This window comes from Musa acuminata, chromosome BXJ3-7 (genome assembly GCF_036884655.1).
Source record: "Musa acuminata AAA Group cultivar baxijiao chromosome BXJ3-7, Cavendish_Baxijiao_AAA, whole genome shotgun sequence".
Classification (NCBI taxonomy): Eukaryota; Viridiplantae; Streptophyta; class Magnoliopsida; order Zingiberales; family Musaceae; genus Musa; species Musa acuminata.
In genome coordinates this window covers 40943888-40967242 of record NC_088355.1, presented here as the reverse complement: position 1 = coordinate 40967242, position 23355 = coordinate 40943888, and the positions used below count along the sequence as shown (strand labels likewise).

Sequence of the window (23355 nt, the reverse complement as noted above, 5' to 3'; positions counted from 1 at the left end):
TGGATAAAAATATATTGTTCATGGATTAAGAATTAAATGATTTTTTGTGTGATCATCGTGTGTATGTTGGACTAGTTGATATATTTTCTAATTAATTGATAGTTCAATGAATGATGTTTTAACTTTTATGGATCGAAATGTTGGACTATTATTAAGTTTATGGTGGAGATGAAAATGTTCGAGTTAGAATGTGTTTAGTTATAGCAATAGAAAAATGTATCTTTTTGATAATTTCTTAGATGCTATAATTAAGGAGATTACCATCAGATGTTATTAAAATTATAATTATCTTATAATATAAAACATTATTTCTTGTTATACTGTCCACAAAAGTGTCTACGACAAATGAACAACGACCTAACTATTGAAGGAATCTACAACAAATTACTTTCTCTCTCTTTAACGCTGACACCAGAAAGAAAATATTTGCTGTTTTCACATCAAGAAGTCATCCTCGGGCATTTCCACTAGCAATGAATACTTGACTCTAAGAAAGATCTTGCCGCCATCGACGCACAACTTAGCCCCGGTGACCACCCAGTACCCTGGTAGATCATCTGGCCCCCTCGAAGCCTCTGTTGTATCGACAATTCTCGACATCTTTGGCATCCTGATCGGCACCGGCGGGCCCTTTGGGTAGATTGCGGAGTTCACCTCCACCATCGGCTTCGGTTCGGGTATGAGACCTGTGCTGAAGCGCGAGGTGATCAATGTCGAGATGATGCCTGATTTCCGTGACACCACAGCCGGTCCGTTCCACTCGGACCTTCGGATTGTCATCGAAGTGACGTTGGAGAAACCGAGCCTAAGAAACAGCACCTTCCTCATGCCCATCTCCTTCACTTGCAGCCAGGCCTTGGTCACTATGGAGGCAGAGTCATCGATGCAGGCTCCATTGTATTGTACAGGAGCCGTGCAGACGTGAGAGAGCAGTGACCACTTGATGGGCTCATAATACCGTCGGTCGTTGAACAAGGTGTCATCATCGGCATAGGTAGTTGCATCAGAGAGCTGGTACATGTTAGGGAGCGAAGAGAGGTGTTGGAGGTGAACCGCTAAGCGGTCGTTCCGCTTGCCTTCCAAGTACAGCCGAATCCCTGTCACCGGACGGTTCCCTGAATCAACCTGTATCATTAGATATGTTAAATAGAAATATCGAAACGACACCAAAAAAAAAAAAAGAGAAGAATAAGTAGAAAATTATAGAAAAACACGGGGATATATGAAAACCATAAGGACAATGGACAAAATTGATGCGCAAAGTTTCAAAATAAACATGCTGATCAGCCACCTCCTTGACATGTTCAATGTCATCATCATATAATCCGTCGGCTAAAAGGGGGATTGTTTTTCTAATTCTACTTACTGAAGAATAACACAAGGTTCATGATCACTATTTATCAAGGAGAAGAGAGACTTCATCATCAAATAATCCATCGGTTGAACAGAAAATTATTTTTCCAATACTACTTACTGAAGCATGACAGAAGGTTCATGGTCACTCACTATTTAATGCGGAAGAAAGATTTCAAAATATTTCATGGCAAGAGAATCAACATTAATATTTAATAAAAGTTCATGGTTGTTGGGTGGTTGATGTCAACATATCAAAAGAATAACCTAAAACAACTCAGACCTATTGTTCAAGACGGAAAGTCTTTTAAGTTTGGGGTTACCTTTCAAGTTACGGGCAACCTAAACGTATCCATCGACAAACCAGCAATGACCAAGCATGCATTTTCAGCCACTTGTGCTGCCCAAATGACCATATTATGGCAAGAGTATATGTTGTCAAATAACCCCAAAATTATCGGCAAAGAACTCGGAAACATATTCGATATCATCTCAATGGCAAACAAATATTTTTTGACAAAAAAATTGAGATCAGCATTTTACACTACTACTCTAGAATGATTCAGATAAAAGAAAGTTGCTATTTCAGTTCCCTGACTACTGACAGTACAGTAGTAAACCTACTTGAAGCAATACTGCATCTCGTAAAGTGGCTTTGACTAGGCTGGTTTGCTAGAATCACCCAGAAAAATTCAGAAACTAACAAAAAAGTATTGGAAGGCACTGATGGTTACCTGGATGTTGTTAACATAAAGCCTTGGACCCAAAAGCGTGAACTGGAGTGATTGTAAACTCTGCTTTTTTAGTCGTGGACCAAGAGGGAGCTCACCAAATGCTGGAGCCCATTGACGAGGTATTTGGAACTCCAAAAAATGTCCAAGTTCTTCAATTGGTGGCTTGTCTGAGTCATTAATGAGAACAGAATCAGAAGCTTCACTATGCAAGATAGAGAAAATGGCAGACATTTCAAAGCTACCCACATATCAAACAAAAAATGCATATTAGTAGTGCAAGATTTGCTTTCAGACAAAATGTATTAGAATAGGATCTTCATGAAGAAGGAACAGCAAAATATATGCAAAGACAACCAGACACAGGAGAGACTCTTATTTGAAAATACATAAGGTAATAGGTGTTTTTTTCCTTTTTTTAGTTCAAAGGGTAAAGTGAAGAAGGCAGGATTCAAATCCTGCGATAACTTGTCAAAGTTTTTATCAGCCAAGCTAGCTGACACCTTCAAGATAATAGATTATTACTTATGAGGCAACCATTTAGAATACGCTATCCTCAGGATCAAAAACAAAGCAAGAGGTTTTATAATTAGTTGAATCTTAACATGTGTTTGGTATCACACGGCAATCTTATAATACTTGCATATGGCATGACTTTATGCATATGGGGTAACTACAGATCTTATAGAGGGCTCAATATTAATTGACATAGTGTCATTCTCTCTCTCTCTCTCTCTCTCTCTCTCTCTCTCTCTCTCTCTCTTAAAAGAATAGTGGTAGGAAAGATATCTGCATACTTACATCGGAGGTAAAGGTTCACTGCATGACTTAGGAACCCACTTCCTGTAACACCATTTAACAGAGAAGTTATAGGTACAAAAGACATTGTTACCAAATCTGGTGACTGTGGAATAGTTGCAAGCCATTTGTTATGGCTTTGATTATTGTTGATTCCTCCTCTTCTGACAACAATGCTTACTATATCCTGCAGTAAAGAGAACATGGAGGTTAAAGTATTGTAAGTAAAATTTCATATAAAGAAACACTTTTCCAATTAAATAAGAAACTTACATCCTTTTTTGAGTGTGATATAATAGATGACTGAACAGATGTAAAAAATGCTGCATTGTTTTCCTGTTTGTCAATCTTCTTGTCCTAAAACGCATAGAACATAAAAATATAACTATAATGATTCCATGTTATTAGCTCAATACGATACAATCAAATAATTAAGTTCCATTAGCACAGACCATATATTTACAAAATTGTATGCTTGTAGCAGGCTGTGAGGTGTATATCGCAAAGTTAACTATGCCACTAATTGCTAACATGTCTCACTGGGTTTTGCCATCTATTCTCCATAAAATGTTTTAATATTTTCTAGTACTCCCTCGAAGTTAGGCTCTTAACAAGTTCAAGAAGTGATTTCAGCGCAATGCCATGAGTCACTAAAATAATGAAATGGACAAACAGTCGAGAAAGGGTAAAGCCTTCGATGGTTCTCCATCAAAGGATTGTGGTTTTGATAATCTTTTTACTTTTGTATAAGATTCGTGTTCTCATAGTTACCTTCGGATTTTCTGATGATTTGCCTTCTCCCAGGATTAAGTCTCCATTTGTAGTTTCAGAGAATCTCTCATCAGCTAGCTTCTTTAGAAGATTCTGCACATCAGTTTCCTGAAGAAGTGAGTCCTGCTGCTGTTTAACGCAGACTACATCTTTACCACCCATCTTCAATCCAACAATGATGTGAGTGCCATATTTTTCGATAAATCTGGATATTTGAGTAAAAAAGGTTCAAGCAATAATGTCAAAAGTAAAAGAAAAGAATTCAAGCTAAGACTGGCATTTCCAATATCTAAACGATTATTCTACTCAGTGAGGAGAACATTAACATAAAAAAAAAAGAAATGTTGCATTTCCTTTTGTACAACTAAAAGAAATAATGAGAGGATTGCAAGACAGATAATAAAGCTGGTTCTTTGTGGTCAATCCCCAATGAGAAGAATGTTGTGAAGGGTAGGATCTAAGGAACAATCATCCAAATCACCAGGAAAGGATTAATATCCATGGATTGATTAAGATGGATTTGTAGCAAGGTAGACAGATCCTATTTGAGCTTAAAATGCAACATAAGGAAGAAAAATAATCAGAAATAGCAGAAAAATGAAAGGGTTAAAGTTGTCAATTGGACCAATGATCCAGAATATTTGCAAGTCGAGGCATTATGTTGTTTTTTTGTTATTGCTAAAGGATCAGGAATTGCTGACATCAATATTCAGAAAGTTCATGTTCCTAAAAACGTTGTTCTAAAACAAATCCCAATTTACATGTGCACATGAAAGAACTTCTTGGAAGTTTCTCAAAACCAATCCTCTATGAAACAAAAGCATGCTTATACAACATGCCTATATATGATAATATGTACACAGATGCTGCATATATCACGTTGGCCTGATGTTTTGTTTGAAGAATTTAGGCCTGATTGTTAAGCATTCCAAAATGAAATTTTCACCACCTATACTATATGTTAAGAAAAAAGAGAAGGCCTGTAGTGGCTTTTAAATTATAAAGCATTTGTTTTCATATGGATTTGATTTATAATGCAGAACCCCTGTAATTGGTATCACTAGAAATGAAGCCTCAAACGTCCCCATGAGGTGGTATGTCATGATTAATGAATGTGCAGGCAAAATTTTCCCTGCATAGGAAATGAAAATTCTAGCAGTCTCGTGAAGGCTGTTGGTCAAACTAGCTGGGCTCTTTGGAAAATCAAGAATTGGAGATGAAGATCGAAACTAGCAATTTACAGGAGTTTTGATTAGAGTTCAAAAAGGGGAGCTTCTCACTGAGATTTATTTGGATTATCTGAAGAGGACTTACTCGGCCAATGCAGCAGGATCCCATGAGGATGGAACTTCTTGCTTAACTTTGTCAAGCAACACTACTCGAGAGCTCACAAGCTCGACACCGTAGAGAGTTACGTACCAAGCATCGAAGGCGAGGCTCTTGGTAGCTGATGCGTCCTTCTGCCAGCGTCCCCTGAAATCAAACATGGCGTTGAACGTACCAGAGGGTATTTTCCCCGACAGCGAAAGACACTGATTGAACTGCTCCGCCATCTGATCACAACCCAAAGATCAATGTTGAGAGAAAGATTATAGAAACATTTCTGGCTATAAATTAAGGCATAGGAACAAGCATCGCTGGTAGGGAAAGAACAAATTTTGATGGTGGAGACAGGTCATAGATGCACGGGAACCAAAAGGGGGCCATCGATCGGATCAAAGACCTGGTGAAACGAGACGACATCGCTCCGGAACCTCGTCCTCGACCCTCTATCGCACTCGATGGACTTGGGGACGTTGGGAACCACGACTCCTCCCGGCAGAACGAGGTCGTGGGCGAGGCTTTGGTCGAGCTCGATCAAGCGGCGGCCTTCGGAATCGGGCTTCACGTGGGAGAGCCAGAGGTCGGAACACAGGTCGTAGCCGCAGCCGATCGCCGCCACGGCCTTCTCGGCCACCGCCTCCTGCGTCATCTCGGCCCGACCGGAAGGCACCATCATCATCATCGTCACTATCCTCAGGGATGGGTGTATGGCGGAGACGGGAGCGAGGAAGAGCAAGAAGAGGAAGAGGAAGAAGCCATGGACGAGGACTTCGTCGTCTTCCACACTTTATCCCCATCGTTACTGTTACGGACACAGAAGCTTCTTCCCATTTGCCCCCGAAAGCTATTGATGGATTGACCGCGATGCCACTTAAGGCGAAATGTGGCCGTCGGATCCACGGCCGAAGAAGAACCCGTCAAACCCGTCACTATAGCGACATGGGTCCGATAAGGACCATTAGACCCGTTAAGTGCCCATGTGATACGCAAGTCGTAGCTATCCGCTCCATATGGAGCGTGTGTAGTCTTCCACGTCATATATCCCCTCGGATTACATTCTAAATCTTTTATATTTAATTTTTTATTTTGATTCTCTTAATTTTATTAAAAGAATAAGATCTTTATTGTATGAAAAGGTGAGTAATAAGAGGATGAATTCATGTGAAAATTAATATAATACTTATGAACAGAATTAAAGAAAATAATGTGTGACGGTCGAGCTGTCCAATCAATTGATGGTGGTTTTATATTTATTTTATCCCAAAATTGGATTGTCGATATTAATTAATTAAGCAAAAAAATTGACTCAAAACTACGGTCGTCTTCGTACGAGTCGTGACGTGGAGACCTCTGGCGGGGTGGGGATTTCGTGCTTGGCACCGGTCAGCGTTCACGGTTGCGGTGTGAGGAGGACGGCGATGGGATGCGACGCTCGTCGAGGAACGACTCATGGCACGATTTAAGGCGCGAAATGAAGGTAATGCCTTGTTCTTTTTGCCTATCTGCACGCAATTATTTATGCTCTCCCGTTCGGCAACAATGCGGATGGGACCCACCGTTGCACAGGCGTTGATTGGAGAAGAATGAAGAAGCGTGGTCCGTCAAACGCGTTGACAGACGATCCAGATTGCCAATAAAAAGCTTTCCCGAGCGGCACCGAAGGGACGAAGATCTCTCCGTCGATCGGCCGAGGAGCGCGGATCTGCACGAATCTCGAAGCAATATGGATGCCAATCACAGTCGACTTCGCATGAATCGTAGCTTTCTTACAATTCTGCCCAAACCCGCCCCCAAACACTTGAATCGTACCTCTCTCTCTCTCTCTCTCTCTCTCTCTCACTCTCTCATTCCGGGGAGTACAGCAAACCAAAGATCTCAATCTTGCCTAGCCCTCCTCCGCCTCTTTTTGTTATACCAAATTCCTCTTCTGATCCTCCTTGGAGGAAGTCAAAGGAGAAGAAAATGTCAAACAAAAGCCGATCGATGTCGTTTCCTTGATGGCTCTACAACTTGCCCCTTTTAATATTGGGACTACATTAAGGAAATTTGTCAACCCTTGAGTCGATTGGTTGCTTTGAGGATACTTAATCGTGGACTAGTTCTTCTTCGCATGAAAATTTTGTTTCTTGTCGCGTTTGTCGAGGGTCTCTACGCGTTCTTGTGTTTCTCTAATGGTTGAATCTGCGCTCTCTTCGGTGGTGCCTTTGATGGTGTAGGAATTGTAGAGGCGGAGTAGTGGCTAGATCATTTGGATTGCCGGCCCAAGACTGCGGAGCTGGGATCTTGAAGGCCTGCGGTGTCTGGCGAAGCAGTGGTTGGATGACTTTACACTCTTCGGTATGCCTTTGGACCTCTGCAATGCGCTTTCGTTTTTATTCCGATACTTGATTCTACGTAGGGACATGATGGCGACGATGGATCGGGTCTTCGGCAGTGGAAAGCTTGTTCGTTAGAGAACTTCCCTTCTCGCTGATTGTAATTCTTAAGAAAAACCCTTCTTCTTTTGTGGGGTCTGATTCGATGTCTGCAAAATCTCGCTCTGGAGGATAGATGCCCATCCGCTATATCTTAGGGTTCTTTTCGAGTCATAAAGGAGCTGCCTTTCGTGTCACGATCAATGGAGAATTGTGGATATTAGGGCTCTGAAAAATCTAGTCCTTGGTTTTCATGGGCAAAATCACTTTTTCGAGAAAAAGGATATGTTAACTATGCTAAAGGGAGTAAAAGATTTTGTATCTTTAGCATCATTGTAGATATCATTTGATCTACATGAAGCTCCTAATTTGTTTCATCTCCTTCCTACTAAATATACGAGATCTTTCACACTCCAGCTTAGCTTTGTGTTTGAATGAGTGCTAATAATTAGTTCATTCTTGAAAAGATGGCAAGTATTAACAGCCATTTTTCATGCTTTACATTTGGACATATGTAAATTTATGTTGTACAACTGCATTAGCAAGAAGCACATTCTGGCTTGAGTAAATGAAAAGGTAGCTGATCTGTTAGTTGTGTATTTTTTGTTATGCAGGTTATTCCAATGTAGCATCACTAGTGTTGAATCTTAGAAGCTAACTTGATACTGAGTCCTTAATCAACATGCTTATCTAGATCTATACTGGAAAATAAAGTTGTGTCCAAAGTAAGTGCTTGTAGTTGTGGTTGCCATTTGGGGTGTTTATATACATTATTATCATGATTCTTATCTTTTTCTTTCATCTTTCAGGAGTTACTTGAGTGAATCATTGAAAGACTACCTAAGACAAGAAAATGACATCACAAAGGGATGTGTTTGAGGTCTCAGGACCTATACATCTGACCTCAGTAAATTGGTAAATTCAATCGGTTTTTCTACATTTTGCAAACCTTTCCTTGACAATGGCATTCTACACAACTGTAGGAAATTACTGCTCTATTCAACTTTCTGATCATCAAATCCTTATCACTTTATGATGCTTTCTTATATAAATTTATACACCAGTGTAACATGGACAAGTTGTCATGGTAGTTTGTTGCCTAGAGCCTGGTAGACCGTCAATTGTTGCATGTCTCCTGGATTGCTTCAAGAATGGTCTAAACTGAAATAAAAGATGAGGACAACCATCTGACCATTCCATGGTTAAAAATGATTTAATCATACTTGAACCACAATTTATATGCTGAAGGATGAATATATCTGGAAGCATTTATCAAAGGTTGAGAGTTTGAAAAATATTTTTACATCCAATGTAGTGTATCGGACCCACTTACTAAAGATCGAGGATTTGAAATTTTATTCAATGTATTTTTGATGAAATTTTATTCATTAGTACATGATCTAGGTAAATATGCCTCAAACACTCCTGAATATGTCCTAAGTTCCTGAATTTGTCCAAGAGAAACTTGGTCATGCAACCTTGGATGATCAAAAGGAGCGTAAGACTGGGTGGAAATAAAACAGACCAAATGGGCAATTTGTTTATTTTTATTGAGTTCAAATTAAAATCACGTTCCAGGTAACCTTCACTCCTGGATCGACCACTGATAATGTATTTATATCCTTCTTGTCGATTACATGTAGGTTACAATAGTGGAGAAACTTTTGCTGAACTGGAAAGTCAACATGTATCACCACCAACATCCCAAGACACTCGGAAACACATCTCGAAATGATACAGTTTGGCAAAAATATTACATTAGAATGATAGCCACAGAATAAGGATAAACCATGTTGAAACCTGCGGGAATGGTAAATCCACCATTCTGAAAAGCAAAGGTGGATGAAGAAATAGCTTCTTCCACAGTAATATAGGATAGGATCACCACTTGTAAATGGAAAGAAATGAAAATTAGTGAAAATGCATAGTATTTTTCCCATCTTTCACTGGCTGATTACCGTTTAAATAAAGGTTTGTAATTCAGTAGATAGACAGCACCCTGCTCATTGGAACCAACTGATCATATCTCATCACTAAATTTTGTAGCTGAGCCTCAGTGATCAACAATCAACCTATCAGTGTTTAATAGTCAAAGCCATTAAACACTCATAACTTTGGTAGCAAAATATATATCTTACCTCCCTTATTGTATGTGGCAATAAAATTTAACCAAGTAAATTTTAAAACATTTGTCACGTATGTGTAATCAACCTTGTGACCTTGTGACCCTTATCTAAATTGGCTTGGTTAAATTTTATTGCCACATACAATAAGGGACGTAAGATTTTTTTTTTTTTTGCTACCAAAATTATGAGTTTTTAATGGCTTCGACTATTTAAATTTTTTTTCACCATTTCTCAAGAAACAGTTGGTACTTACATGGTCCTAAACTTAGTCTGAGCCTTTTCAGTTTGCAATGAAAGTTGTTACATTCATAGATTTCATTGTTTACGTAAGAACAAGTACTTTTAACAACCTGGTTAAATTAAAATCAAAATTCTTCTGCATCATATATATGTAGTTCTTGACCATTCTGCATTATAAAAGAACTCACTTTTTTCATTTTGTCCACATTTTTATAAAACAGAAGTTAAAAAGTAAAGGAAGAATAAAGTATTGGTTATTAGTGGGATGATTCAGGAGTCTTTCTTTGTTTGTAGGTTGCCTTAACAAGAAAAGATCCCCTATTTATTTGAGCTTCCCCATGAATCCAGTACAAATTTATGAATTGTAGCATGGAACCTTCTACTCCATGGCATGGTGTATGCATGTGAGCAAATCTGGTAGTTCCTCATCCTCACATTAGCTCTTCATATGGTATTGTCTCAACAAATAAGCAGTTCTTCGAGAATTTATATAATAGAAGATCAAATAGCAATTCCTAGTTAATGAAGTTAACCAAAATAAGTCCAAGAACCCCGCATTAGTTTAGATTGGAAGCAGCAGCTTGCCTGCATGAAACCAGAATTGCTAGTAATGATGAGTCAGCTATACATTCTCGTCAATTTCTCAACAATCTTAACAACTTTCTTAGCTGTTCAACTTGTTAGGATTTTAAATTGATTATAAGATTGTTTTGAGCAGGAACTGCCTACATTACCAAAGATCAGTTGCAGCCAGTTTGGTTCAAGGTGCATATGTTCTAGAACGCGATAGACAACAAAACCGTCAAGGTTCAGAAGCTCGTGCGCCTCCTTGGTGGGAAAGCTTCCATTTTGAAGTAATCCGTAAACTAATTGATGATTCTGATTTCTCCATCTTTGGTGCCATTTATGAATATAGACCTCCTGTAGGCTTCCAAAATTCTACAGTTAATAAAGCTCCAAGATTTGTGATAGTCTTTCGAGGTACCATCACAAAGAAAGAATCTGTTTCTCGGGATGTTAAACTGGACTTACATCTTCTCAGAAATGGCCTCCATCAGACATCTCGGTTTGAAATAGCAATGCAGGCTGTTCGTGCCCTAGTTTCAGCTTTTGGACATCAAAATGTATGGATCGCCGGTCATTCTCTGGGGGCAGCCATGGTGACACTTGCTGGGAAAATTATGGCTAAGGAGAGTATGAATCTCAAGGCTTTTCTCTTTAATCCACCATTTGTCTCAGCACCAATTGAGAGGATAAAAGATAAGAAGGTTAAGCAGGGAATTCGCATCGCAAGCAGCTTTATAACTGCTGGACTCACTTTGGCCGTGAAAGGCCCTGGTCACAAGTCAGACTCATTTACAAAGTTGTCATCATGGGTTCCGTATCTTTTTGTAAACCAGGCTGATGACGTCTGCTCATCTTATGTTGGTTATTTTGATCATCGCAAAAAGATGGAGGAAATTGGAGCAGGAAATATTGGGAAGTTGGCAACACAGAACTCTGTCAAAGATCTGTTTTTAAGTGCTTTTGGAGTGGAGTCAGAGTCATTGCACCTCCTTCCATCAGCAAATCTGACTGTAAATTCAAGTCCGGCTCCAGACTTCAAGCATGCACATGGTATACACCAATGGTGGAGGCCAGATATTGATCTGCAATCAAAAGTGTACCTTTATGACTGATATAGAAGGGGAAGCATGCATTATAATCGATGAAGCAGTGCACTTCATCTTTCTCAGTGGTAGGGAATATGTGGTGTGATGGGCTAGCAGATCTTCTCAGGCGTTTGATGCTTTAGTGAACAATAATAATACGGTTAACATGGAAGTGATGAATTCTTCCATACTCCCATCGTAATTGTTGTGGGAGGTTGTATGGGCCAAGAAGGTGTTTTCTGAATGAGACTATGAACCTAAGTTGCTCCGCATCACTCCGGCTTTCATGTCTTTCTCTGTTTGAAGATTGTACTATGTTACAATTGGTGTCGATGGCATGGAGTGATGCAATCAAGATGCACGATCGTGATGTTTTTTAGATGTTGTTTTTAAATGTTTTCGTGTGTTTTCTGATAGACAGCTTGTATGGGGTATAAAGATACTATCAATAGCAATCTCTTCTTTGCCAGCAGTGTTTTTACTTTTTGTTTTTGTTCTGTAAAAGTCAAAAACATTTTTGGCTGTGGTGGATTCACATGAAGGGCAACATAGCTAAAACAACATTGTTTTTGTGTGTCATATATTGATTTCTGATCGATGATATATCTCAGGTGGCATCAAGATCAATGGGGTTCTCAAGTACTAGATGAATATTGTTGATGCACTTACCTTTCCAGTTCGGCCACGTAAGGGTTTGCGAAGGATGATTGCAAATATAGATGTCCGAGATGGTTGCTAGTACCAAACTCCTCAAACTTCTGTTATCTTTCCACCGATGCTCACCAGGTGTTCGATCGGAAGCCTGAGTGAAACCATTATTTCAACGACTGCAGAGCGATAGAATACATAACGATGAATTGAAGTGAAACAAACATTATGGACCCAATTTGAAGAACAGATACCCCCGCAGCAACTTCAGAAGATTAAGAAAGTTTAATTCAGAAATCCAAGAATGACAAAATCGAGGTGGGCAGTTCATAGCAATTAACGAAGGCCCTGGACATCATCAGTAATAACTTTGACGACTCATGGCTCACGCATACATAACATCAGAAAAGTAAAACAAAAAAACTGGATGCATCAATTATTGTACTGAATTCTCACGACCCATGAATCAGAAACTGACTGAGAATACGAATAGTGGAGATGTACTGATGGGAGCGACGTTCATCCCTCTTACTTCCCACCAAGAGTAGGGAACTGACTGAGAATACGAATAGTGGAGATGTACTGATGGGAGCGACGTTCATCCCTCTTACTTCCCACCAAGAGTAGGGAACTGCCCGGGATCCTCGATTGATGGAGCAGCAGTTGGGAAAGTCGAAACCCCACCACCAAAACCACCTCCGTAGTGTCCACGGCCGCCTCGTCCCCTCCCACGACCACGGCCAGCTGGACTATAGTATCGCTCTCCTTCAGCCGGCTTCAGAAACTCAGTGATGCGCATGGACTACCAAGGAAGAAGTGTCATCAGACTAAAAAAAAAAGCTTAAGGCTACTATATTCAATCTGATAAGCAGTAACTATATACCTTTTTGCTCCTTTCATCCCGATCAGCATTTTCTTTCTTTTTTCCTGTGTCCTTATCCGAACCCTATGAGATCAATGTTGTATCAAAAGAGATGCATATATGATTTATAAAGAAATATGTAAAAAGCCATGGGGCATTACCAACTTAACAAAAACATCATCATTTCCTTTCTTCACCGAGAGTTGCTTCATGGACTGCAATTCCTCATCAATTTCAACCTTCCTTTCTTCATTCTTCAGTGCAAGTAAGGCTTTTCTTTTCTCCTCCCTCAGTTTCTCATACTCCTCCAGCGTCATCTCCTACTCAATTGAGACAAAATATATCATCGTATTTGGTAGAAGCGGAAAAAAAAAACAAAGATGTCAAGAAAACCACCAGGTTGACTGAATTCTAACATAGATTGTGCCTCACAAAATTCAAACCAAGAGGTCAGAAGAAAATGAAAAAGCCGAGGAAGGGAGGTGGTAATTGTTTCAAATGATAATTACAAGATGTCATTTTTTCTTTCACATTAGATGCTACCACAGAACATGGAAGACCTAAAATATGTCCTTGTGAAAAGCAAGGTATAAGCTACGTACTGTCACGGACAAAATTCTAAACAGGATGTTTGATGTAATGCTTATGTATATCCGTGTCTTTTGGTATGTTCATACTTTGACTAGCATGTAGAGGGACAGCCGAAGGCTTATTAGTCCAATTTTAGTTCGGTCTATAATGGATCATTTTACCCTTTGTTGTGCAACGGTTCAGAGCTTGTAAAGTCTGTTTGTAATTTGCATTGTCTATAAAGTGTTTTTCGGAGATGTTTGCTTGTGGATCCCGAATAAGGCGTTTCCTCTAACCCGTTCTCTCTTTTGTGGGTCCTAAGGGACATGGGAGGCTTCGGGGAGGCTGACCTTTGCGGACGGACACGCAAGGATGCCGCACGACTTAGGCAAAACCAGCTAAGTCCGTGACAGATGGTATCAGAGCGGGACAAGCACTCATAGAAACACTTAGCATGCAAAACGTGGGGGACCTAGCGGGGCTGCGTTGAGGGCAATCAGCACACGTGCGACCGTTTGGGGGAAAACGGGCATGGAGATGTAGGGAAAAGGAGTCGGTCCGAGGAGCGAGCATCTGAGATTGGCATTCAGAGGAATGGCCAACCCTTCGCGCAAGAGGCACCACGAGAATAGACAAGCTTGGAAGAATGCGGAGCGCACAAAGGTTGGGATGGCTGAGTTTGAGCTATGGCTCAACGTTGACAACTATACTTGATGGTGCTCAAGGCAAGCGAGGCGCTTGGTAAAGAATGAGACCATCCAAGGTGGAAGGAGTTGCTCAGCGACCGAAAGAGTTGTGCAAAACTCACAGAGGTGAGGGGAATTGCTAACTCAAAGAATTCGGTACTCATGCATGGGCTTGTATGCCGACGATGGAATGTTCGTGGCCATCCCAAGGCGACCGAAACTCGGCACCATGGAGCACTGAAACTTTCTCTTCGGCATGTGAAGGATACGTCCGTAGGAGGCTGAAGTGTGCAACGAGTTCAGCATGTTGCTAGGCCTTGAGTGGTGCAACGGGGGCTGTATTGACGTGGAGTCGCAATCTAGCAAGTGTGTTTGCAGGAGGCAGAACAATGCACAGTTTGTTCAGCAGATCGGAGTAGTCCAAGGGGATGGTGGTCTCCGAAACGAAGAGAGATATTGCTCCAACGGGACAGTTATCCAGGAGGGATAAGTCTCGGCTCTCCAGAGGGAGAATCATGTGGGACGGACCACACATGTTGAGGAGTACCTCAACAAGCAACTCCACGAAGCTCAATAGACCGAGCAAGCGGTGAGGAGTCGTCGCATGATCTCGCTTGAGAGAATGCATTGGTGGATGCATTGCGAGATCAAGTGGGGGAGCGTCCCAAAGCAACACAAATGAAGGCACACTTGGAGTCGATTTGGAGATCGAACTCAAGGGAGGGCTGACCCGTGGAATGGTGGGCGCGAGGGCCACCATCAACTCAATGCAAAAAACGAGGAGCAAAGCAACTTGGGTGTAACTTGGCGAAGCACCCAAGCCGCATGAAGGGAGCCAGCATAGAAGTTGGAATATGGCGCAGAGGTACAGTGCTTTCCTTAGACAGAGGTCAAGGACATGAACTCTTGCAGAGGCAAAAGTAGGATCATGTTGTTCCATGGGTCCTTCATTCTGACGGAGCGGACTCATCTTGCATGGTACCAAAGACGAAGGGAGCTTCTGGGCACATGCACCTTATCTCGGAGAAGCATTTGATGGAGGAACTAAGGTGACTCAATTTGCAGAGGCCAAATTGGGTTCAGAAGGCCTTAGCACGGGGCAAGAGGACTCAGAGGTAGGTACTCTTGAAGAATATGCCATAGTGTTGCCATTCAAGTTGCCATGAAGGAAGCGGTGCGTAGCGGAGATTGTGCTGGTAGGGGCAGAGGCCCAGAATCCAGACAATGGTGCACTAATTGCAGCGAAGTCGGGGGACTTCGGGAGCTACTAGGCGACGGACTGTCCTAGAGCGGTGCTTCATCTAGGTGTGACCCAAGAGTGGATGGATGAAGGTCGATTGCCAAAGGAGCGAACAAAATCGAAGGTGGAAGAGACCCTGCGATGTATTGGTAGAGGCCACACATGGAGGGTTCACAATTCGAGTTGATTCCACAAGGATCAGAATGCAATGGAGATGTCACCAGGAGGCGACATGGTGCAACGGATCGTGGTGGAACAGTTCGTGGCAATGCGATACACACGACCTAGTCCCGTGAGGGACTAGATCATACGGAGGTATGATCGGGAGCTACTGGAAGCTCCACTTCGGTGAACAACACGATGGCAAGAAGGGCTATAGATTCAAGGAGTGAAGGCCATGGTCCCGCAAAGGCGGGTCTTCCGTGCGTGCATCGAATTTTGCATCGGATGAAAACCTTGGTCATCAGCATATGGGGGCTGTGTTCCACCAAGGGAAAAGTTCGAATGCAAGTAACAGTGAGTTCCATGGGAGGGACTTGATCATACAGCGGTATGATCGAAGCAGCTGGAGAGTTGGACTGCTCCAGAGCTCATATTCGCTTAAGAGAGCCCGGCAAGTCAGAGGACAAGGTTGAGTACGCGAACGTTGCTACCAAGGAAGCTAAGGAGAACAGAATCGATGCAAACCCTACAACGTGATGGCAGAGGCCATGCATGGGAGTTGCAGTCTGTCTTTCCATCGACCAAACAAACTGCTTGGAGAACACGGAGGTGTTGAAGCAGGGGGTCGAAAGGGGCGAGGAAGCGACGACGAGTCCAGAGGGACTTAGCTACCCAAAATCAAGCATCAGTTAGAATGTAAGTGGACTCGGAAGAGTGCCACAGAGGCATATCTAATGATTGTGAAGAAAAGGAATGCAAATGCGAGGCGACGGATAGTAGTGCCATGGGCATGACAACGCCATGGTATCGCAGAGGCGGGACTTCCGTGAAAGTCATTTATCCCTTGCTCTCATGGAGGGAGAGCGCTTGGTCGTGAAAGGGGCCGAGGAGGTGGAGCATACAGAGGCAATCTCCAAGTACCGAGACAAGGCTGAAGGGCAGAGGCCGAGGAACTTCGTAAGACCGGTGTCAATGAGCTTCTCATCAAGATAGCCGAAAATGAAGGACTTCGGGTCATGCAAGAGTGCATAACCAAAGAACGAAGCAGGCAATACGCGGTGTTGTACCTTTGCTACTCAGTGGAGTAAGCGACAGGGTTGATGGAGAAGACGATACAATCCCAGAGGCGACCAAACCTATGAGAGAATTACTCCAAGTTGGGGTGAAAACTTCCTGCATTCCAGAAGTTCGATCACATTGAGAAGGTAAATCACAATAACTAACTCAACGCAAAGAGTGCAAACACTTCAAGTGCTTCAAAAGTGTGAGCAAAGAGCAGGCGAAGGCCAGTAACCAGCTCGATGCATGGAGTACAACCTCGAGGAGGCGGGCGAAGTCAAGTAACCTTTGTCTTCTCAACTCTTAAGAGAATGGGCGAAACCGAGTACCACAATTCTCTTATCTATCCAGCAGATGAGCTATGCATATGTTCAAGGACCCTTCGAAGATAATGGAAGACAATAGTTGTCAAATCCTCACCAACGGTGATCAGTGTTACTGAGAGTAGATTGTCCGCTTCATTTCCCAACGAAATGCCAATCGAAAGCGAAAGTGATGCGAACCTACTTGGATGTGACAACTAAGTGAAAGAAGAGTCAATGAGCAAATTTTATGGAGGAAGGACCCAAAACTTCAGAAGTTTGCGAGACGATGCTCGTTAAAGCTCCAACAAGCATCCACCCAGTTCAAGAAGCATGAGGAATTTGAGAGACTGGCGCAATAAGAATGGTCTTTTCCTTCATCTGGGGGATCCACAGGAATCAACAATGATCAACACAACTAAGCCAAACCCACACCAGAGTCAGAGTCATTGGTGAGTTGAAGCAACATGGCGGATCAAAGGATCGACTACTCAAAAACAACAGCGGAGAGCAGCTGGGAGTCAAGAGGCGCATTGTAGCTGGAGCAGAAGATTGAAGACTCAGCAAAGGCGAGGAGTTGCAGTGTCGGCAAAGGCTTCAACGAGGACATCGAAGGAATAAGTGGGAGAGAATGTCACGGACAAAATTCTAAACAGGATGTTTGATGTAATGCTTATGTATATCCGTGTCTTTTGGTATGTTCATACTTTGACTAGCATGTAGAGGGACAGCCGAAGGCTTATTAGTCCAATTTTAGTTCGGTCTATAATGGACCATTTTACCCTTTGTTGTGCAACGGTTCAAAACTCGTAAAGTCTGTTTGTAATTTGCATTGTCTATAAAGTATTTTTCAGAGATGTTTGCTTGTGAATCCCGAATAAAGCGTTTCCTCTAACCCGTTCTCTCTTTTGTGGGTCCTAAGGGACATGGGAGGCTTCGAGGAGGCTGACCTTTACGGACGGACACGCAAGGGTGCCGCACGACTTAGGCAAAACCAGCTAAGTCCGTGACAGTGCAGTGAGCTGGGGCACCAACCATTTACAAGCTTGATGAGGTTATATGGTAGCAGGTTTATCCTACAAGGTGTCGAAACCACTTCAGATACTCCACCGTAGGATTTCCTTCAGTAAATTAGAAAGCCTGCTCTTATTTGTATCTGCAAAGAAACTTGCTCCTATAGTACTGAAAATTAATGACAAAGTATCAAATGCTAATGTAATTAATTAAAATTTTGCTACTAGATTAAGGTCAATTTGTAATACCTACCTCTCGGAATCACAAAAAGAGACTCCTACATCTAGACTCGTACTAAACAAAAGTAGGTGATCTCCCAAAAGAAAAGCCAATTAAAATACCCATGTTTCGTCTAATATCCTTTGTTTTAAAAAAATGTTAAAGAACATATGTGGATTTATCCAAGCAAGATATAGCACCAGATTAATAAAAAGATCCATTCTTGAAAACTAAATTTGCAGACAAAAAAGTAACTAGATATTCAAACCATCACACATCAATCTGTGGTGCAAAAATAACATTCGGAAGAACTCTACAGAGTACATCTCAAGTGCATGAGCATGTACTCCACATATGATCAAGTATGTTTAGATTCAAATACAAGTCATGAAAAAATTAGTTCAATTATTGAAGTAGATTAAGCTAACCTATTCAGCATAAACAACAAACATCTCAGATCTGAAACTTCTTCAATTATACAAATCAGAGTATACTCAAGTAGTTATTCTTTTGTACAGAAGCACTCACCTTATCCTCGTCCTTCTCTTCTGTCTCATTTGTTGCACCCTCCTTGTTGTCTTTATTCACTTCAGATGATGGCACTCCATCCGGCTCCACCTGCTTCTCAGTTGCAACAGTCTTATCATCGGTGTTAAGAGTCTCCTCCTTCTCCCTATCACATAAACAGCTTCACAATTAGAATATGACATAAAAAGGCTCCACTTAAATATATACTAAAAATGAAGAATCAACTCTTAACTGTGCAACAGTCTCATCAGTGGCACTTCCCCAATTCCCGCGGCCTGCACCATTGCGTTTCGTCTCATAACCACGGCCTGTACCACTCCGCCGTTCATAGATCCTCCGTGGGGGCCGTTCAGAGTCCCCTCCAGCCTCCCCATTCCCGTATCCACCACGTCCCCCATAGCCACCACCACGACCTCCACTGAATGGCTGTCGGGGTGCTCGTTCCCTCTCCCTAGCAGAGTCTGCATCTTCACCTCCTCCAGCACCATCGGCAACGTCATAACCCCGTGATGCTCCACCGACACTCCCATTTACAAAATCACGATTTTGACTCATCCCACCCCCTCGTCCACCCCTACCACGCGCAAACCCACCACGGAGAGCGCCGCCACGAACTGCTCCAGTGTTATTCCTCACTTCCCTTGCCTCCCTCACTGCAAGATCAAATAAGCTCCAATCAAACAGCACCAAAGCAAGGGGAAAGAAGAAATCTTTCTAACAGAGTTAACGGAAATCGCTACAAAAAACCACGATACGTTTTCCCATACTACACTCAAGAATCAAACCAACTCGACGGGACCGACCGGCTTGTGCGGGAGGAAGAGGCTTGGTGGGAAGCTTCGCCGGCGCTCGGGCAGCAGCGGCGGCGGCGGGAGGCGCAGCGGCCTTCATCGAGGCGATTTTCTGCTGCTGGGATGCGAGGAGCTGTGAAAAATCCTCGCTGTCGTCATCGCCGAGGAGATCGAAGGGGTTGACGGTGGCCATCAGTGCCAAGCGAAGCCTCACGCGCCGGGAACGGACTGTCTCGAGAGAACCTAGAACTAAAAGAACGCCAACGCCGGCGGGACGATCTCCATGGGAACCCTAGATTTGCGGCGGTACCCCTCGACGGGGGGCGGCAAAGATAGGGTTTCGGAGTGCGCGAGAGGGAGAAAGAGAGAGATGCAGGCGAGCAAAAACCCTAGCCGCAACGCGACTCCGAAGTCCGACCAAATAGCCCTCAACTCTCCCCCTCGGATTTGCTTATGAATCAGTTGCAGAATCCAAAATGACATAAATACTCACAATTCTCCGCCATTTCTTTCATTTATGGGATGATAAAGAATGGGTGTTTTGGTCAAATGGATGGCTTCGTGCCCACGTTCGTAGCGTATCTCTTGTGAAAAGCTCGCGTCACTGTGGGGGAAATTGGAACCGTCAAATTAAGATCATGCGGGCAAGATTATTTTGCCCACCTTATGAGGTGGATTTTTATTTAGGCTGTATAACCATCCGTTTGTGATCAATATTATTCTTCGTGAAGAGAGGAACGATTAAAAAAAGGGTAGGATTTACTTTATAGGTATTGAAATTAAGAGATTTATAGATTATCACTCATTCAAGATAAAATAAAGATCGAGACGATGAAAACCGATTATCTAGAGGGAGTAGAGATCAAGAGTTAAAAAAATTAAATTACACTTAGGATCTCTTACTAGTGTTTATACTTATTTTGATATTTACTTATATTAATTTTATATCACACTTGTATCATTAATCAATTAATTATGATAAAAAAAATAAATAAATAAGCTTACACTAATTTACCCAATCTTAATATCATCAAATATTTTAAGACTGCATATGGTTTTTAGAATTTAGACTCGTCCACGTTATCCAAATCTAGAGATGAGATCGATACATCGATGTAATCAAGTTAATCTATAGTATTGATATTAGTTATACGTATCTTACAAGTCAATCACATGAGTGATAGTACATGTGACATTATTATTGTTGATATTTTATCATATATTATCTAGATGTATATTGTGATGTTCTTGGATCTATGCAATGAGAATCAGATCATGATTAAATCATTATAATGAGATCGATTTACCTTTAAATATATATCTTAAATCCTTCCGGTCATATGTTACTCGAGAAGATCATCGAAATAATCGAATAGATCGATATATTATATACTCACGTCGCTGTGGGAGAAATCAGAACCGTCAAATTAAGATCATGCGAGCAAGATTATTTTACCCACCTTGTGAGGTGAATTTTTATTTAGATTGTATAACCATCGGTTATAGCACTCGGGACACCTGAGTTTACTTTAAATTCCTCTCTCAGGTAATCAATATTATTCTTTGTGAAGAGAGGAACGATTCAAAGTGTAGGATTTACTTTTTAAGCATTGAAATTAAGAGATATATAACAGTAGTTGATTATCACTCGTTTATGGTCGAGATAGTGAAACCGATTATCTCGAGGGATTAAGAGTTAAGAAAATTGAATTACTATAAAGACTTGATCTCGTTTATACTTATTTTGATATTTACTTATATTAATTTTATATATCATTAATTAATTATGATTAAAAAAAATTAATTAATTATATTAATTTTATATATCATTAATTAATTATGATAAAAAAAAAATTTAAATATGCTTACACTAATTTACCCTATCTTAATATCATTATCTATCCTAACAAATATTTTAAGACTGTATATAGTTTTAAGAATTTAGATTAATCCACATAATCTAAATCATCAGGAGATCGATACATCGATCTAACCAGGTTATTTCATAGATTGTTCTTGATGCATCCAAGTTGAGTCGATAAGTAACTATTATCGATACAAAAATTTCTTTACATGTAATATATCCGTATAAGCATTAAAGTGATGAAAGTAAATAACTATTATCGATATAAGAATCTCTTTAAGCATAAGCATTAAAATGACTAATGCACATCAACCTTAAAAATTATCTTTTTACATAATTTTAAGATATAAGAATTAAAACGTTTAATGCATAAAAATATTAAAACGTTCAATGCATCATAATCAAATAAAATATCTCCTCATATACGATGCACCCTCCCAAAATATAAATTAATCATGCAAAATATATTCTTATGCATGTTGAATCTACCCAAAATAATCAAAGTGTATGATGCATCTTAACCAAATAATTAATTTTCCTTGTAATTCTCTTCCCATTAGCAACCAACCACCATTTCATGTTTGTTGATGGCGTTGGGATCCGTGAGGTGAACATGAAATCTTTTTCATATTGTTTCCCGGATGAACTTTGTTGAATACTTCATCTTTCTTTTGTTACCGAACTAGAGAACAAACCTTAATTCTATGATCAAATGGTGTCTTCCAAAATAAAAAGAGTCGAGATTAATTACAAAAAGGAATGCCTTAGTCCTTTTTGCCATCAAACCATATTACGAAAAGGGTGAAGTTGTATTTTGTTGAGATCTATGTAAGGCATTCGATTCACCTCGAATCCTTACGTATGCCACACGTAGTTATGTTATTATACACGATAGCTATTAGACCCAATAAAGAATAAGAATAATATGAACTTGAATGATTGATCGACGTGTCGATTGATTGATGTCTCATGGATTAATCGATGTGTTGAATGATTGATTACTCTATCAATCGATTCACATGATGATCAATTGATAAACTAGAAAATCGATCGATAAACCATAGTGAGGGTTATCGTCAAAGTTAATCAAACCTCGATCAAGTTGTGACTAGACTAAAAATATGACTAACACAAGTGCAAGCTATAGTGGGTGGATGAGTCTATGAGATAAGATTAGGCTCTTGTTGGGTTTAACATGCCAATGGACAATGGCATGACTTAACACTATCTATAAGGTCTACCAACAATATAAGCTAGTAATATTTTAGTGTTATTTTAACAATTGAACGATAATATTGACTAGAGTGGCATTGGTACAATTATTATCCTTAATTTTAGATTTTTTTTTATCATTTACCCTATTTTTTGTGGTGACTAGTGCTTTTATGTTAGTTAGTTGAAATAATAATTTAAAATTATTTTTAAACTTAAGTATAAAGTTTATCAGATAAGAAATTCTCTTTTTGAGTTATTAGTATTATTATTTACGAAGAAAAAAATTATTCAAAAAATAAGATAAGTATAATAATAGTTGATCTTGGCCCACTAAAAATAGAGTGATGAAGGTCGATGAATCATTATAAAGGCTTAGCATCTATTACTTGTGTTATTACTCATTATAATATTTATTTATATTATTTTTTTTTTATCACTATTACATCATTAATTAATTAATTAGTTGTGAATGAAAAATTTATCAAACAAGCTTGCATCAATAATTCATTCCATCTAAGTGACATTACTTATCCTAATAAGATTACATATGGTTTTGAGAATTGGTTTACACGTATGATGTAAACCAATATACATGATATTCCATCTAAGTAATTAACATGATGTCAAGGGCATAAGAATTAACATGTCCAATGCATCATAATCGAACAAGATATCTCCATATACATGATATGTTTATCTATGACATAAATATCATGATTCTCGATTTGTCATAAATATACAAATCTTTTCTCATGCAAAGATGCATCCGATCATATTTTTAATAATA

At 40.4% G+C, this 23355-nt stretch overlaps 3 protein-coding genes across 8 annotated transcripts; 1 reads left to right on the top strand and 2 right to left on the bottom strand.

The window, feature by feature from the left end:
- Positions 1-270: 270 nt before the first annotated feature.
- On the bottom strand, positions 271-5808 carry LOC135643301 (MACPF domain-containing protein NSL1-like). Of its 2 annotated transcripts, XM_065160094.1 has the most exons (7): positions 5377-5808; positions 4968-5206; positions 3654-3858; positions 3156-3239; positions 2886-3069; positions 2088-2254; positions 271-1125 (listed from the first exon to the last, which is right to left on the bottom strand). In XM_065160094.1, exons 1-7 carry the CDS (start codon positions 5656-5658, stop codon positions 436-438), a joined length of 1851 nt encoding a protein of 616 aa, XP_065016166.1. In that variant the 5' UTR covers positions 5659-5808; the 3' UTR covers positions 271-435. The 2 variants fall into 2 exon arrangements, with proteins under 2 accessions (XP_065016166.1, XP_065016167.1); XM_065160095.1 differs by lacking the exon at positions 3156-3239.
- Positions 5809-6754: 946 nt separating this feature from the next.
- LOC103992787 (GDSL esterase/lipase At4g10955) lies at positions 6755-11880 on the top strand. Of its 5 annotated transcripts, none has more exons than XM_018828366.2 (5): positions 6755-7290; positions 7375-7451; positions 8005-8115; positions 8200-8305; positions 10475-11880. In XM_018828366.2, exons 4-5 carry the CDS (start codon positions 8244-8246, stop codon positions 11433-11435), a joined length of 1023 nt encoding a protein of 340 aa, XP_018683911.2. In that variant the 5' UTR covers positions 6755-7290; positions 7375-7451; positions 8005-8115; positions 8200-8243; the 3' UTR covers positions 11436-11880. The 5 variants fall into 5 exon arrangements, with proteins under 5 accessions (XP_018683911.2, XP_065015933.1, XP_065015934.1 ...); XM_065159861.1 differs by lacking the exon at positions 7375-7451 and adding an exon at positions 10051-10160 and having other exon boundaries at positions 6755-7313; XM_065159862.1 differs by lacking the exon at positions 7375-7451 and adding an exon at positions 10051-10173 and having other exon boundaries at positions 6755-7313.
- Positions 11881-12322: 442 nt separating this feature from the next.
- LOC135643184 (RGG repeats nuclear RNA binding protein A-like) lies at positions 12323-19922 on the bottom strand. Its single transcript, XM_065159860.1, has 6 exons — positions 19502-19922; positions 18931-19351; positions 18699-18843; positions 13080-13238; positions 12940-13002; positions 12323-12858 (listed from the first exon to the last, which is right to left on the bottom strand). The coding sequence occupies exons 1-6, from the start codon at positions 19680-19682 to the stop codon at positions 12664-12666; spliced, it is 1164 nt and encodes a 387-aa protein (XP_065015932.1). The 5' UTR covers positions 19683-19922; the 3' UTR covers positions 12323-12663.
- Positions 19923-23355: the final 3433 nt, after the last annotated feature.